The 14574-nt window shown below is 39.7% G+C and overlaps 1 protein-coding gene and 1 long non-coding RNA gene across 3 annotated transcripts in view; one reads left to right on the top strand and one right to left on the bottom strand.

Moving 5' to 3' along the window:
* Positions 1 to 14574, top strand: part of LAMA4 (laminin subunit alpha 4) — a 107110-nt gene that overhangs the window by 73082 nt on the left and 19454 nt on the right. Inside the window, exons 19-26 of the mRNA XM_037392535.1 lie at positions 1792 to 1931; positions 3129 to 3302; positions 4362 to 4504; positions 4832 to 4994; positions 7012 to 7145; positions 8361 to 8532; positions 10581 to 10712; positions 11345 to 11487. Of these exons, the coding sequence (XP_037248432.1) occupies positions 1792 to 1931; positions 3129 to 3302; positions 4362 to 4504; positions 4832 to 4994; positions 7012 to 7145; positions 8361 to 8532; positions 10581 to 10712; positions 11345 to 11487 (1201 nt within the window). The remainder of the gene's footprint in view (positions 1 to 1791; positions 1932 to 3128; positions 3303 to 4361; positions 4505 to 4831; positions 4995 to 7011; positions 7146 to 8360; positions 8533 to 10580; positions 10713 to 11344; positions 11488 to 14574) is intronic.
* LOC119150206 overlaps positions 3204 to 14574 on the bottom strand; it is a 34462-nt gene continuing 23091 nt past the window's right edge. For both annotated transcript variants that reach the window (XR_005104966.1, XR_005104965.1), the window contains one exon: positions 3204 to 3287. This is a non-coding gene — a long non-coding RNA (uncharacterized LOC119150206). The remainder of the gene's footprint in view (positions 3288 to 14574) is intronic.

Genomic DNA, 14574 nt, shown 5'->3' with positions numbered 1-14574 from the left:
CTTTTTCCCAATGCAATGGAACATTCACTTCAAAAGGCAGAGAAAACTTTCTCTGAGTTGATTATTATACTAGTTGTGTTTTATCTTTTAAGTAGAAATTTAATGTATTCTGGAATTCATGTGTTATCCAGAATTCACTGTAGTTCTTTGAGGATTTGCTAAAATAATGGCATTTTAATGCACAGTAAGCCTTCTATAGAATATCTGATTACCAACTCCCAGCACATAAGGCCTTTCAGGACTTAATGGGCAGCACTGGAGAGTTTAAAGCTCTGTATGGCCCGCTCCTACACTGGAAAGTAAAATACAAGTGAAAAGACCCAAGCAGAGAGACTCTGGCAAATACAGTTTTCCACTCTACTCAAAGAGAAGCAGGACTTGCAGGACTCCACGGGATCTTCTCATACTCTGGGTCGTTAAGAATGAGGCTGAGATGCTACAGTCTTTAGTCAATACAGAACTGGAAGCACACAGAGAAGTGATTGAAGGCTGTTCTTCCTTCTTTCCCTTCTATACAGTCTCAGTACAACTGAGGATTAGCTCCTCTACCTGTGTCTCTGCTATCTTTGCAGACAAGAGTGAAAATATGAGGGGGAAAAACACAAGAGGAGGCAGACACAAGTTGACAACCCCTAAAATATGACTGCAAACCCTACAAATCTGATCTTAACCTTTATAGTGAATCCATGTCATTAAAAATTAACTACGAATACTGGATCTTTCTTATATGCATGTAGCTTGTGGCTAAAATCACATTTCATTACACTCAGCTAGCTGTACCTACATCTAATTAAAGATGAAAAATGATGTGATGTGTAAATATCCTTCAAAGGGCAGCAAGTCATTGGAATCTGATGTGATGAAACTGGATTATAAGTATGGGTAGCTATTTTTCTTTCTCTGTAATTTTTCTGCTTATCTTTCTGGGAAAGGACTTCTCTCCCTTTGAACACAACAAAACACCTGCGTTTCCCTTTGATGACAATCCTACTTGCACACGTACCAGAAGACACAGCAGTGAGAGACTGAAGGTCCTGGACTCTGATTCATGACCCCTGGCAGATGTAGGCAGGAAAGCTGAAGAGGTTGCCACTTGCGAGGGCTGGGGCAAGTAGTAAGCACAGTTTAGGTGCATATGCATCATCAGCTAAGGCTTTGTACCGTTGTACAGTACAGGCCTGTTGCCCCAGTCTGAGAGCAGCAGTGTTTCTGTTAGCAGAGTGGGCTGTGAACCACATGCAGACACATCACCTGTACAGCTGTTGCTGCTATCTGCGTGACAACCTTTGTAAGAGACGCACAGCTGAGAGCTGAGGGAAACAACCTATTCATCTCCTCTAAAATGAACTTGAGCTCATGAACCCATAGCTCCTAGGTGCAGTTCCCAGGTCAACCACAGATATTCAGTGAGCTGCTGAACAAATAATCCTTCTGCTCCAGTTGCCATATCTGTAAAATCTGGCTTAACATTTATTTGCCTTGAAGGAAGATTAAAAGGTTATAATGATTAACATTTGCAAAGCTTCTTGAGCACAGTATTACAGAGGTACAACAACATGGTAGTACCTAGGATCCCATGAAAAAGTAGTCTCCTTCGTGCAAACTTCTTTGCAAAAACTTTTGCAATATTAGATTCTGATAAATTACTACCCTTTCTGAAATTCCTGCCCCTCACACAGCACAGTGAGAACTTGTTCCTAAAGCAGAAGGAGATAGGTGAGTTAACCTAAGAGGCTAAGGAGAAAATTTTCTGAGTTAAAAACCAAACTGTCACTTCTTTTCTAACTGCAGTGAAGAAACTTACAGAAGTCTTCCCTCAGCTCCTGGACAAACTGCGCACAGTAGAACAGAAGGCACCAGCAAACAATATTTCTTCCAGCATTCAGCGGATCAGAGAGTTAATTGCTCAAACCAGGAGTGTAGCTAGCAAGGTAAAACCTTTGGATGGGACTTCCGTTTACTAATGCTAATAACCAAATGCATCTTACTAGGAGCTCTATTTTCTTGGGTGATGTTAGAAGCCCAAACTTTGACATTGTTACCTCCCAAGAACTGGATAAACAAAACACCATGGAAGTCATCAAAATCTTTACAGTTGCTACTTGCAAGCAAATAACATTACCATGGTATTTGTGGTAGACTACTGCTACTGCAGTAGCAACTTCAATTAAGTAATTGCCACAGTATTAAAGATGGCTACAATAACAAAACCATTTAAAGCTAAAACTAATAGGTCATTACTCAGCTGGCAACATTAGTCATACACAGTAGTAATTACGGCAATTTCATGCAAACTTTTCTGAGATTACAGTATTTCTTTTTTTTCTTTTGCATTAATTTTCTGCAGGGTAAGATAATCTTTGGCTCACATGTTTAATAAAGAGAAACACTTTTATTATCATACATAAATTATGAGAGATTTTCTGTAACAAGAACACAAAGGTCAAAACTGTATATTTTAATTCACTCAGAGAAATAAAAAATGCAGTGTATTATTGTTATGTTCACAATGCTGGCATATGCTGTCCACATGCATTACTTCAAAAAAGAAAAGGAAAAATCACTTAGCATATGTGCAGTGCTTGACTGTTCTTTAAATCTATTTTGTCATTCAAGCATATTGTGCTTAGACTTGAAAACATTTCAGTTATGTTGAAGGCATTTTGAACTAAAATGAACATGTTTTAAAATTTTACTAGCATCTCATATATATCACTGTAACTTCAGTAATACAATAGGATTGCTCATGAACAGAAAGTTGGTCACACTACTCCCAAAGCAAAGAAATAAATTTCTAGCTATATAAGAATTTCACTGGGCCACACATTATGATGTAGCCCTGATTCAACTAAGCGTACACATACTGAAATGTAATTTACTTTATTTAATATGCTTAAGCACAGCTAATTAGGAGCTTTAAATAATTTTAAAATTAATTCCCTTCACCTTCTTTAGAGAGTCTTCCAGAAGGGATTGTTACAAACATACAATTTTGCATGGCCAACTTTTAAGTGCCAACACTGCTTTTGCAGTAAGCAAGGCTGCTGGCTAAGTATTCCTGTGTATCACCTTAACTAATGTCCCCAGGCAGCAATAATGTGTCTCACTTTGCACACTTGCAACTGCAGGTCCAAGTTTCTATGATGTTTGGAGGCCAATCAGCTGTTGAAGTCAATCCAAAGATCAACGTGGAGGAACTGAAATCTTTCACTTCCATGAGCTTGTACATAAAGTTTCAGAAAGACAGCCCACAACTGGCAGCATCTCCAGACAGATTTATTTTGTACCTCGGAAACAAAAATGTAAGAGAATAACCCAGTTATTTTTATATATATATAAAAGAAAACAAGAAAATGGAAATAGGCTTGAAGTTTATTTGCCCTTGGTTTTTCCTCTCACTATTTCTCCATGTTTCAATATAAGAGGTATCTACTATGAAACTGTCATTGATTTTGTGACAAGCAATGAGCAAGGGTTGCCAGGACCCTTGTCCTTGAAACTTCTCACCCCAAACAATGAAGGATTCTCTCCAAGAAGCAAATTAGACAGCCTGCACAGCTTGCTGCTGTGATTGTCACTGCTGCAAGCCACACTTGGTGTCTCCACTAAAGTGCTCCGAAGCAGCTAATGTCACTCTGCTTGACTTTTGTGGGCCACGTTTTAATCAGGTTTATGCTGCTGACAGAGTCAATTCCAAATCTCCAAAGTCACAGAGCCACAGGATAAGCAGGTTTCTTTGTATGTGGCTTGTGCTGCTGTCGTACGCTGAACATGGCTACTTCGAAACATCTAGGAAGGGCATATAGTCACACCCCCAGTAAGTGTTGTGAAATAATTATTCTTTAAAATGTGGTTCCTAGAAGGAAAAAAAAAAACATGCCTCGCAAGCCAGGTAAAATCCTGGTAAGCTTTTTCTTTGGAAGGGTAAAGAGGCAGGCTTTTCTTTTTAAGCTTTTCTAAAAAGAATGCTAAATATAAATCAAGTGAAACACCTCTTGGCAAAATATTTAACTGCAGCATAATACCTGGGCTTTAGACAAATATTTCTTCCTATTTCCTGCATATGACACTGCACGCTAAATACTCATGAACAGCTTCCCGTTGAACATGACCAACTTACGGTCAAAAGGCATCTCATGACCTTGTATTTACCTCAGTCAAAATGGATATAAAGTAAAATATCAGAGACTTTTTCTGTACAGTTTTATCTGGTAAAGAAAGCAATTAGAGAATGAAGCTTTTCTTTATTAGTTGTATTTAAAGGTGTCATTTAGTCTATCAAAGCCCACTCTTTACTAATGTTCTACATTAAATCTCTTTGGATGTTGTAGCTCTGACATTCTTCTCCATTGGTGTTTTAGGCAAAAAATTACATCGGTCTTGCAATTAAAAATGACAACCTTGTGTACATTTATAATCTGGGGGGCCAAGATGTGGAGATACCTCTGGATGCCAAGCCAGTCAGCACCTGGCCTTCTTACTTCAGCATCATCAAAATTGAGAGGTAAAGTGATAATCTGTATTTCCCCAAAATCAAACAGTTAATAGGAAAAAAAAAAAAAATCGAACAGGCTGGGTCAGAACTGCTCATCAGGAGGCTTCAGTGCCTGGTTCTAATCCTGCTGAAATAAATGGAAATTCTCTGCCTTTAGACAGCCAGGACCCAAGGGGCCACAGCAGGGAAGAGAAAGTGTCTGTGGTTTCTCTCTTTCTTTTCCCCCCAGTGCCTGCTAGTAAGGAAACACAAACTCTTCGTGAGTTGGAGGCTTGCCTGTTCTTTTTTAAGTCTAGCCAACACAAAACTCTCATCTCTTACAATTCCCTTCTACAGGATTGGAAGACACGGCAAAATGTTTTTAACTGTGCCCAGTCTTAGCAGCACAGCTGAAGAAAAGTTCATCAAAAAGGGAGAGGTTCTTGGTCCTGGCTCTCTCCTTAATTTGGAACCTGAAAATGCTGTTTTCTATGTTGGCGGAGTACCTCCTGACTTCAAGGTTGGTCAGAAAAATACTTTAAATTCAAAAGTAAATAATGCAAACTTATCTTGCTGGGCTTCCCTTTAAACAGAGAAATGGTTAATAAATAAAATGTCCTTATCTAGTAATTTATCATCCTAGGACTCTATCTTCTAGCCATGGCAAAACCTACCATTTTCTCTAGCACATCATGTCATACAGTAAGTCAATCAGATTCCTGTCAGCTGTCATTCAACTTTTCTGAAACGTAATAAGAAACAAGCGTGCTAGCCGTTAAGTAGCATGCATAAGTTAAGGCCTATTAGCTCAGCTTAACAAAGTTTGCAGGCTACGAGTTTTTTTCAATGCTAATGAGTTCTTGGTGTTTACAATTTTTTCTTTTACAGCTGTCACAAAAATGAAAAGTAATATATTGTTAATATTAGGACACTGTGGGAAACTAGCAATATACTGATTTGTTTGAATTTAAGTTATCATTGATTTAAATCCAGCCTTACAACAGCATGAAGACTTGCAAAACATGTCTGAAGACCTGTGTGAGGCAGTTGCTTCAGTCTAGTTCCTAAGTCAGCATGAATTAGTACCTAACTTATCTGCTTCTGCGAACATCCCAGGTCCTCCTTTTGGATTTAGAAATTGTTATGAACGATCTCGGCTATGAAAATTGCATGGCTGAATGAAAACCTACTTAGAAAGACTTTAGAGACTGTTAAATGCTTTAAGGTAACTGTAGTAGGTGCTAAAAACATCCAACTACTGTTCCACAAGCAGCTCTCCTAACAATATATAAACGAACATTATCTCAATACACTTTCATATTCCCAAGCTTTTGCACTGTTGAGACTACCAGATATATGCCACGGTCTGAATTCTAGATTGCTGAGTCCTGGGTGCAAGTTGCCTGGGAATAGGACTGATGACTGAATAATAGTTGCGAGCGCATGCACACACACACAGATATACACACACACAGATGCAGAGGCAATGGGAAGAAAAGGATTCATGGAATTATTCGATGAGCATATGTGTCTCTTCTCCCTTGGGAATGGACACCTCACGTTTTCATTAACATACAGTCTTATTTGCTAAAAGCTTTTGTCTTTGCTTGCCTGTTACATACTTTCTAAATACGGAATGTACCACTTAACCATTAGAAGTGTCATACTTAATTTAACAGAATAGTAGAAGAAACAAAGGAAATACATTTGGTAAATTATATCTGTGCTGCAGATACAAATTGCATTTTCTCTTACAGCTACACTTATTCTGCATTGCTGTATTACCATTATTACTGTATCGTAAGTAAAATGGAAACAACAAGAAGCCAAAGAAAAGTTACTGGCAGTGATCAGACTCTGAAGTACAAGAGGTGTTAGTTATACCACTCCTGTTCCATGGGGCAGAGTATTTTAATATTAAAAGAATGATTCGCTAGCTCTGTCAGCTTTATTCTTTTGTATTTTTCCCCTCACCAATGTGGCTTTTTAAATTCCATTTGCAGTGACCTTTGTTAAAAGAAGGAATTTCTATATCCTGCTCACAATAATACATATTGAGGATTAGCCACTGGTACAGACTTTGAATCCAAGTCTCCTGGGTTTAAAAATCTCTCTCATTTCTCTCTCTCTTGTCATGGTATGAAATTATTTTTCTGGCAGTGAAGGATGTCTATAAGTCAGATATGAAATATCTACTGAGACATTCAAATACATTGAGAAAGATCTATGATTAGTCAAATCTTGACCCTTTTTCAGGTGTGCTCCCTTCAAAACTACAAACTAAGTTTTGGGTTGCAGTTGCCTTACCTGGCCTATTGTTCTCACTGTGACACCATTTCTGTGCTCCATTTTAACTGGGAGCACAACAGCAGTATCACGACGCGGACTGTGAAGACTATGCCAAGGCAGCAGCATCCCATTTGTTTCAAAATATGAAGAGCACGGAGACAAAACTGACCCCAGGCACAAATGCTTGCGTGATACACAAATATAAAGTGTGACCTTTCTCCTTTTACTTCTCCTTGCCCCCTGCGCAGCTCCCCCCTAGCTTAAACCTGCCTGGCTTCATCGGCTGCCTGGAGCTGGCCACCCTGAACGACGGCGTCATCAGCCTGTACAACTTCAAGCACGTCTATAACATCGACACCGCCACATCGCCACCTTGTGCCAGGTAGGGACAGTCCTACCCTCACTGCTGCTCTGGTTCCTTGCAAGTGGGTTAGATGGTGGTTCGTTCCTGGGTTAGATGACAAATATGAAGGTGATACTGAGTTACCCGGAAGGAGCTTGGCCCCTTTTAACTCCTAGCTGCGCCAAAAATGTATAGATAGATAGATAGATACGGGAGTTGGACTCGACGATCCTTGGGGGTCTCTTTCAAGTCAAGATATTCTATGATTTGTTGCTGTCGCCATTAACTATCTCACAGCCTTGCTCATGCCTTCAAAAGGGAAACTGCTGCGTTAGCTGGGGCATGGTCCAGGCTTCCTCCTTACCCCCACCGCTTGCCTGGGACAGAACTGCTCCTAACTCAAATCCTGTCACTGCAAGGGATACGGCCACAGCCAGTTAGCTCCAGTAAGCCTGGTATACTGCAGCACAGTCCCACACCCGACCAAAGCCCAGACTGATGTTATCTGTTTGCCATACGCTCTTAGTGTATGTGCACTGCCACAACAGAAAAGAACTCAGATAAGCCGTTCACAAACTGGGAGATGCAGCCCCTGAAGCAGAAGAGAACACCAACCTTGGTGTTCGCTTAGCACAAACATAGACAGCATTTTGTTCATACAATGGGCAGCAACAAAATGCATTCTCTATACATTTGTACTCTCTATACAATGAAAGGAGGAAAACTTGCAGCTCTCACTGGGAAGAAATGCAGGAGGTGTTGGGACAGAGCCCATAGATGATTGCTTCCCATGCCATTCCCATGGGAGTGCAAGCTGCTGCTCTCTAGGACAGTGCATGCAGGCCACCCCGGGCTCCCCAGCAGAGCCCATGCTCAGCTAACGGCCCCAGAAAATTCAGATTAGCTTCTGCACAAACTGGGCAAGCTCTTGATAGAAATACATGTGTACCCTTATGATGAGGAGGTGTCGTGGGCCTGCCACTTTACAAGGATGAGCAAAGAATTTTCCTGTCCTCTACATACAACATAAGATAAGAGCAGGATGTAATGGAGTTAGAAACAACTTCAAAGCTACACACTACTTTTCAGAAAAAAATCCCAGAAAGAATACGAAAGTCATCAGTCTCTGTCAGAAAGAAGCAGCGGGTCAGAAAAATTATTTCAATAAACTATCTTCATTGTAAAGGCCTTCAAATTTCCCCAAATTCAAATGGGAATATGCCAAATATTACTTCCTTGCTTGTTTTTTCATAGAAATAAGTTGGCTTTCACTCAGAGCCGGGCTGTGAGCTATTTCTTTGATGGCTCTGGCTATGCCTTGGCAAGAAACATCGAGAGAAGGGGAAGATTCAGCCAGGTGACTCGGTTTGACATAGAAGTTCGAACTCCTACAGACAATGGATTGATCCTGCTGATGATTAATGGGGTGAGTACCAAATCCTGCCGGTACCCTTTATCCATGAATACCATGAGTATCCTCAGTACTTAAAATATCATGGAAAATCCAAAATGCTTATGCCCTTACATTTAACTTCTGGAAAAAGGAAATACTTTGTGTTCGTCTGGTGGATGTACACATTGGGAGGGAACTGGAACTTGCACTGAAAAGGCCCCAGGAAGCTGAGGCCCCGAGTTGGACTCTGCTCTCATCCACAGACAGTCAGGACTTCAGACCAGTCATACCCTCGTGATGACACTTTGAAAGAGACTCCAGTTAAGCCCAGTAGCTGCACCTTTATTTAGATGTGATTGCACAATGAAAACTATAGGAAATTACTGTGAAGCAACTCCCATGAAGCAGCCACTTTGTGGTAGCTGCCACTTTATAACTGTCTCAGGGTGTACTAGAGTTAAAAATTTAAGTTACTGAAAATAGAAAGTAGTCCAAATAAAAAGGCTTGATCCAAATATCACCAGCTTTTCGGAGGTTTGAGTGTGATGCAAACTCTATAAGGGTTTGAAGAAAGTAGACTCAACATGCAAATATCCTCTGAGAAGACAGACTCACATTTTTTTGTCTTTGGGTATCCCTACATCAAGCTCCCTAATCCTGTGTGGATTTATGTATTTATTTTACTATGAAGATGGAGTCCACAGACATACACTTGTCTAGACCCCTACATGTACACCACCACACTGAGCATTTAGAAGAGAAAAAAATACACTCTCGCAACGCTCTAGTGTCTGCCTTTAGGGTAACTTGCAGAGCAGAGTTGTAGGGGGCAATTTGCAGCATAGCATGCTACCTTCACTCCTAGGAGGTTAGGAGGTTTTGGACTAAGCAACTGATGTTAAAAGTTTAACAGTCTCTATTGCAGATCAGTCATTTTTCTTCCAAACAAAACCACCCAGAGGTTTGTCAGAAATGTATGCATTTTGTGCATTATGGTGGAAACTGGTATCAACTGGGATGTTAGCTGTGGAAGACCGTGCCTGCTCACAGGCACTTTCAGAAAGACTGCATAAACCAGTCCATTATTCAGTTCCGCAAAGACAGCTCACAAATATTCTGAACGTAATCCCTGTCTCATTTTCAAGTTTAAGCTGTTCAAAACAAACCCAAGCTGCAGCTTCATTTAAAAGTGTTGGATTAAAACCTACTTTTGCTACTTTAAGTAATAGCTTCCAAAGGTGGGCTCATTTGTGTCAGAGACAGCAGTTCTTGGCCTGCAGTAGCTTTTTCAGAACGATTGCTCCCATGTTTTCATTAGGCATGGGAACAGCAGCATGAACAGCAGCATGAATACTAGGAGAGAAAGCAAACATTAGAATTAACCCAGATGCACAGTTGCTGTAAACTGTCCTTTCTGCTTCATGTTGTCTTGGAACAAGGCTAATCCTACGGTACAGATCTTCATTTCAAGCACTCCCTGAAGATTTTCTAAAGTAAAGCTCCTGTTTATAAAGTTTAGGTCACCCAGCCATAGAACAGAAGCCAAACCATGAAGCAGGAAGAGTCAGGAAATCCAGAAACCAAATACACAGTAAATACACTCAAGCTGTTGTTCAGCCTTCAGTAAATACATCAGTGCTGATCAAAGCTGTGAAAAGATACAACCTTAAGCTATCACAGGCATTGTGACAGAAGCTGCTAATGCAGATACAACCATTCTAGCACAACATTGCTTTTACCAGTATAACATCTTTCATTTGGGGCACGTGGTATTATTTTGACAATAAATTCATGTGTTTGCATTAGGGAAACTTTACTGGTAAAAAATATTGACATTACTGTGCTATCATATACTATTCCTACAGGTAAACAGTTCACCAAATCTTCAGATAAGTGCATGTGTACATATACATGTATATTATATATATAAAAATAATCCAGAAACTTTTTATAGTTTTGCAAATAAAAATACCTTTTCCCAGAATGTTTTTTACAATGCCAGACACTCTCATAACACTTATTTTTTTTTAATTACTGTCACAATCATAGTGCTTTTCTGACTGTTGTTTTGTTTTATACAGAGTATGTTCTTCAGTCTAGAGATGCACAATGGTTTCTTGTACCTCCGCTATGACTTTGGCTTCAGCACTGGCCCTGTACTGCTAGAGGACTCCATGAAGAAGGCTCAGATTAACGACGCTAAATTTCATGAGGTAGAGATGCAGTTACAATCACAGACATACAACCAACTATCCCAGCAGCACTGTGACTTTGGCAGATCTAAAATATCTGCTTGCACTTGGCTTAAGAGAATTTGCTTTAAGCCAGTGTAGTAGTGACAGTAGCAAATCCCCCTTAGCAGGTTAATTCTCTTGCCATTTACTTGATGTAAATTCGAAGTCTGATTCCAGATCCACAACTAAAATTACAGTATCATTCAACATTTTTACGCAGAGCACAACTAAGCCTTTTATGCTTTGACAATGAAATAAGTTTTTTACGAAGTATGCCCTAACTTCTTGGATAAATCAAGAAAGCACTCTGAAGTTAATAGAGTTTGTGTGTTTGCTGCAGTGTAGAATTTGACATCGGCTATTTTCATGTGGATTTATTCATAAGTGAAATAGCCTGGGGTTTCAGTCATCAGAGAAATTGTGACATTAAAATATGCTCCCTACTAGTACTCATTGTCAGCTTCTTCTGATTTACAAGCAACTTTTTTGATAAATGGGGGGAACTTACAAACAAAAAGATAAAAAGATGTAATCAATTTTTGCAAAATCACCATGACAACTTATAAAAGATATCATAGTGGACACTTCTAAGCACACATTTTTCTTTTCAGATTTCTATTATATATCACAATTCTAAGAAGATGATCTTGGTAGTAGACAGGCGGCATATAAAAAGTGTAGACAATGAAAGAACAGCAATGCCATTCACGGACATTTACATTGGAGGAGCACCTGCTGAGATCTTGCACTCCAGGTTGGTTTACAACCGGGATTCAAGCGTTGATCTTCAAGTAATCACCATATATAAGTTATGTTGCATGGACCTATGCTGAAGGGCTTACAATAAAACATTTTTCCCAGCCTCAACACCTTACATAAAACACTCAGACACTCCTCTAAGTCTCTCAGAGCTCTGAAGTACCAAGGATTAGGCTTGATCCAGCACAGGTACAATTCTGCTGAAACTGGTCTAGTTTTAGTAGGGGTGACAGAAACTGTTGTCTTCTTAAAACAGAAGGGCATTTTCAAAGAACACTTAATTATAAATATAAAACGTACAGAATTGCTACCTCCTTGCTCTGCAAAATATGATCTTTGTAAAATAGCAATGCATGAGCTGAAGGATCAAGACCCTTTAAAAAAACCTGCATTTTGAAATGTAAACATTTTTTTTTCCTAATATGCTCTTCAGTTCTGATCCATCTCAGGTTCTTTCTAGACCCAAGTCAGCTGGCTCTGCATAGGCGTGGGAAGAAAAGAAAAAGTCTCATTTTCCCATCGTACCATTTGACAGAAGCCAAATTTAATCTCAGTAGACTGTGTAACACTCATTTCCTGCAGTGGGAATCTGCCGGACCAGGGTCATGCTCTGGGAGAGCAGACTGGCTGCTTGAAGAAGGGTACACCCTTCTGACACGCAATATTCATTCCCCAGGCCAGACAGCAAGGCCAGCATTTTCAGAAGGGCTCCAGCTGCTGTTTCAAGTGTAACAACTGCTAATAGAAATACCACCTCTCTTTAAAATATCCTCTATGTAAAAAAAAAAAGGGGGGGGAAGACAGCAAATGTTGTGCAATAGTTTCTAGGAATTAGTGGTAAATCTCCTGAAACCTTATTTTGTTGTCAGCATACTCTTGAATTGATAAATAATGTCTGAGTTAAAAAATACTTACAGATTAAGCTTTTAAGATAGGGACAAACTTCATGTAAAGAAAACCGATGCCTTTCAAATCCCATGTAATTATCTGAACATGCAAACAAAATGGGTGGCAAGGGAGAAACAGAGTATATAATTTATCTGGCCTTTCAAATAGTTCTTTACAAATGTCTATCATAAGGGGCTATTAAGGAAACTAGTGAGGTGGAGAGGGGAAAAGCTGCAGTGGATTAGAAAGTATCTGGGAAAGAGAAAATAGGACATAGTAGTAACTCTTCAATTTTCACAGCATCAAAAGTCTACAGTACATGCCCAAGGGATCTCTCTTAGGGCTGGTATTAAATACATCAGATCTAGAAACAAAGTATGACAGGATGGTGAAAATTACTTTGGTTAATCAAGCCTAGAGAACACGCAAAAAGCCCAGAAGGACCTAGAAATCTAGGCAACTGAGCAGCTCAATGGCAGATGAGACTTGTTCACAAGTGTAAGACACGAGATGAATCACATCAATGATGTCCAGAGTTGTGGTTATTCTGCTAAACACCTGGAAGGTACTGTCAAAGCAGAAAAATAGCATCTCAATAAACAAGTTGTATCAGAAAAAATCCATAGACATTGTAAAAATATGATCAATTATAATATTGAAAAATGCATACAGAAATTATCTAAGCAAAACTACACCTTTGATACTGTACTCAGCTTCAGTTCTCATGACAAGGGCAGACAGCAAAAAGTACAGTCCAAATGTGAAATCATTCCATTGTCATCAGGACCGCAAGTCAGTATTAGAATTGTATCATCTACTGATGATCTAGTACTGTCTCTCTATTACTACTACCTAGTACTGATATTTATGCTTCCTTTTGCTAGACAGACTTACAGTTAACTGACGTTGGAGGGCAGCAGCAGGGAGGGAAACTAGCTCTAGTCTTAGAGAAGGAATTTAATATTCTTTCAAAGCAGCGTATTTTCATTCACTTCAACAGCACTTTCCTCTGTCAATTGCCTTTTTTCCCTAAAAAGTGAATCTAGAAGTACCACTTCTTTTAGTGGTCTAGCAGAAAGCTAAGGAAAGCTAGGAGGACTGGGTGCTGGTAACAGTTAAGAAAAAAACTCAGATGCCTTTCCTTAGGTTAAAGCCTATCTTCTATAGGTCCTGCTGCTCCTTGAAAATGTGAAGTTAATGGTATTTACCAGACAGGCATATTTGTGGCATCCAGCCAGTCACATGGTCAATCAGGATAGAGTTTGAACTGGTTGACTGATACCCCACACTTCAATCCAAATCCCAATGAGGATGGCTGGAGCCTTCCTGTCAGTTTTGCCTTTCTGCTGATATCACTGAGGAGCAGATTAAGGCCTCTCGCCTTATTTCAGACATGTAAATGCACATCTGCACTACTTCGCCTGATGGTCCATTTTAGCCAACGTAGAAACGCAAGTATTTCCAGAGACTGCTTCATCCGTCATGTTTCCAATGTCTACCATACAATAATTCATAAACAGCTAGTGCAGAAGCAGTTGTCAACACTGTCAGTATCATCTCATGTGAGGTGAGAAGAATCCCACTACTAAAGCACATCCTGCCAAAAGAACAAAGACCATTTATAGGTAGCCAGGTCAAAATTCTGGATTTCACGTTGACTTCTTCAGTGTATTTGTTCCCTAGTTATCTCCTGGACTAGTACCCAGTCATTTCCTTGCACTGTCACAGACACTCTGTGACTTTAGGCAGATTACTACTTCTTCATGTACCTTGAGTATTGTGAGGATAAATTCAAATTATATTTGCCCTGTGCCATAATGTGGTGGTATCTTGGTAAAGGGTGGAGTTGAAAAACTTAAGAGCAGTGAGTAGGAGCTGCTGGGATACGCTGCGGTGCTGTATCTACCTCAAATCTGACATTCAAAGGATCTTGGAAGCCCACCTACTGCTCTCATTTACAATTATGTAAATCCACTCTTCAGTAATCAGAATACTTCCCTGACCTGTGTCACAACTGTTTGTTAAGAAATAGAGACCCATTTGCTTGCAAAGGCAAGAATGGAACTTGCTAGTAAAAGGAAGACAGGGAAACTAAAACAGAACTTTTCTAAAATCATACAAAATGGAGATAGAAATCCATTGATTTTCACTATAAGTGGGTAGAAATACATTTTAAAATAAGTCTTTTCATTTC

This window comes from Falco rusticolus, chromosome 6 (genome assembly GCF_015220075.1).
Source record: "Falco rusticolus isolate bFalRus1 chromosome 6, bFalRus1.pri, whole genome shotgun sequence".
NCBI classification, from domain to species: domain Eukaryota; kingdom Metazoa; phylum Chordata; class Aves; order Falconiformes; family Falconidae; genus Falco; species Falco rusticolus.
This window is presented reverse-complemented; position numbering and strand designations above follow the sequence as displayed.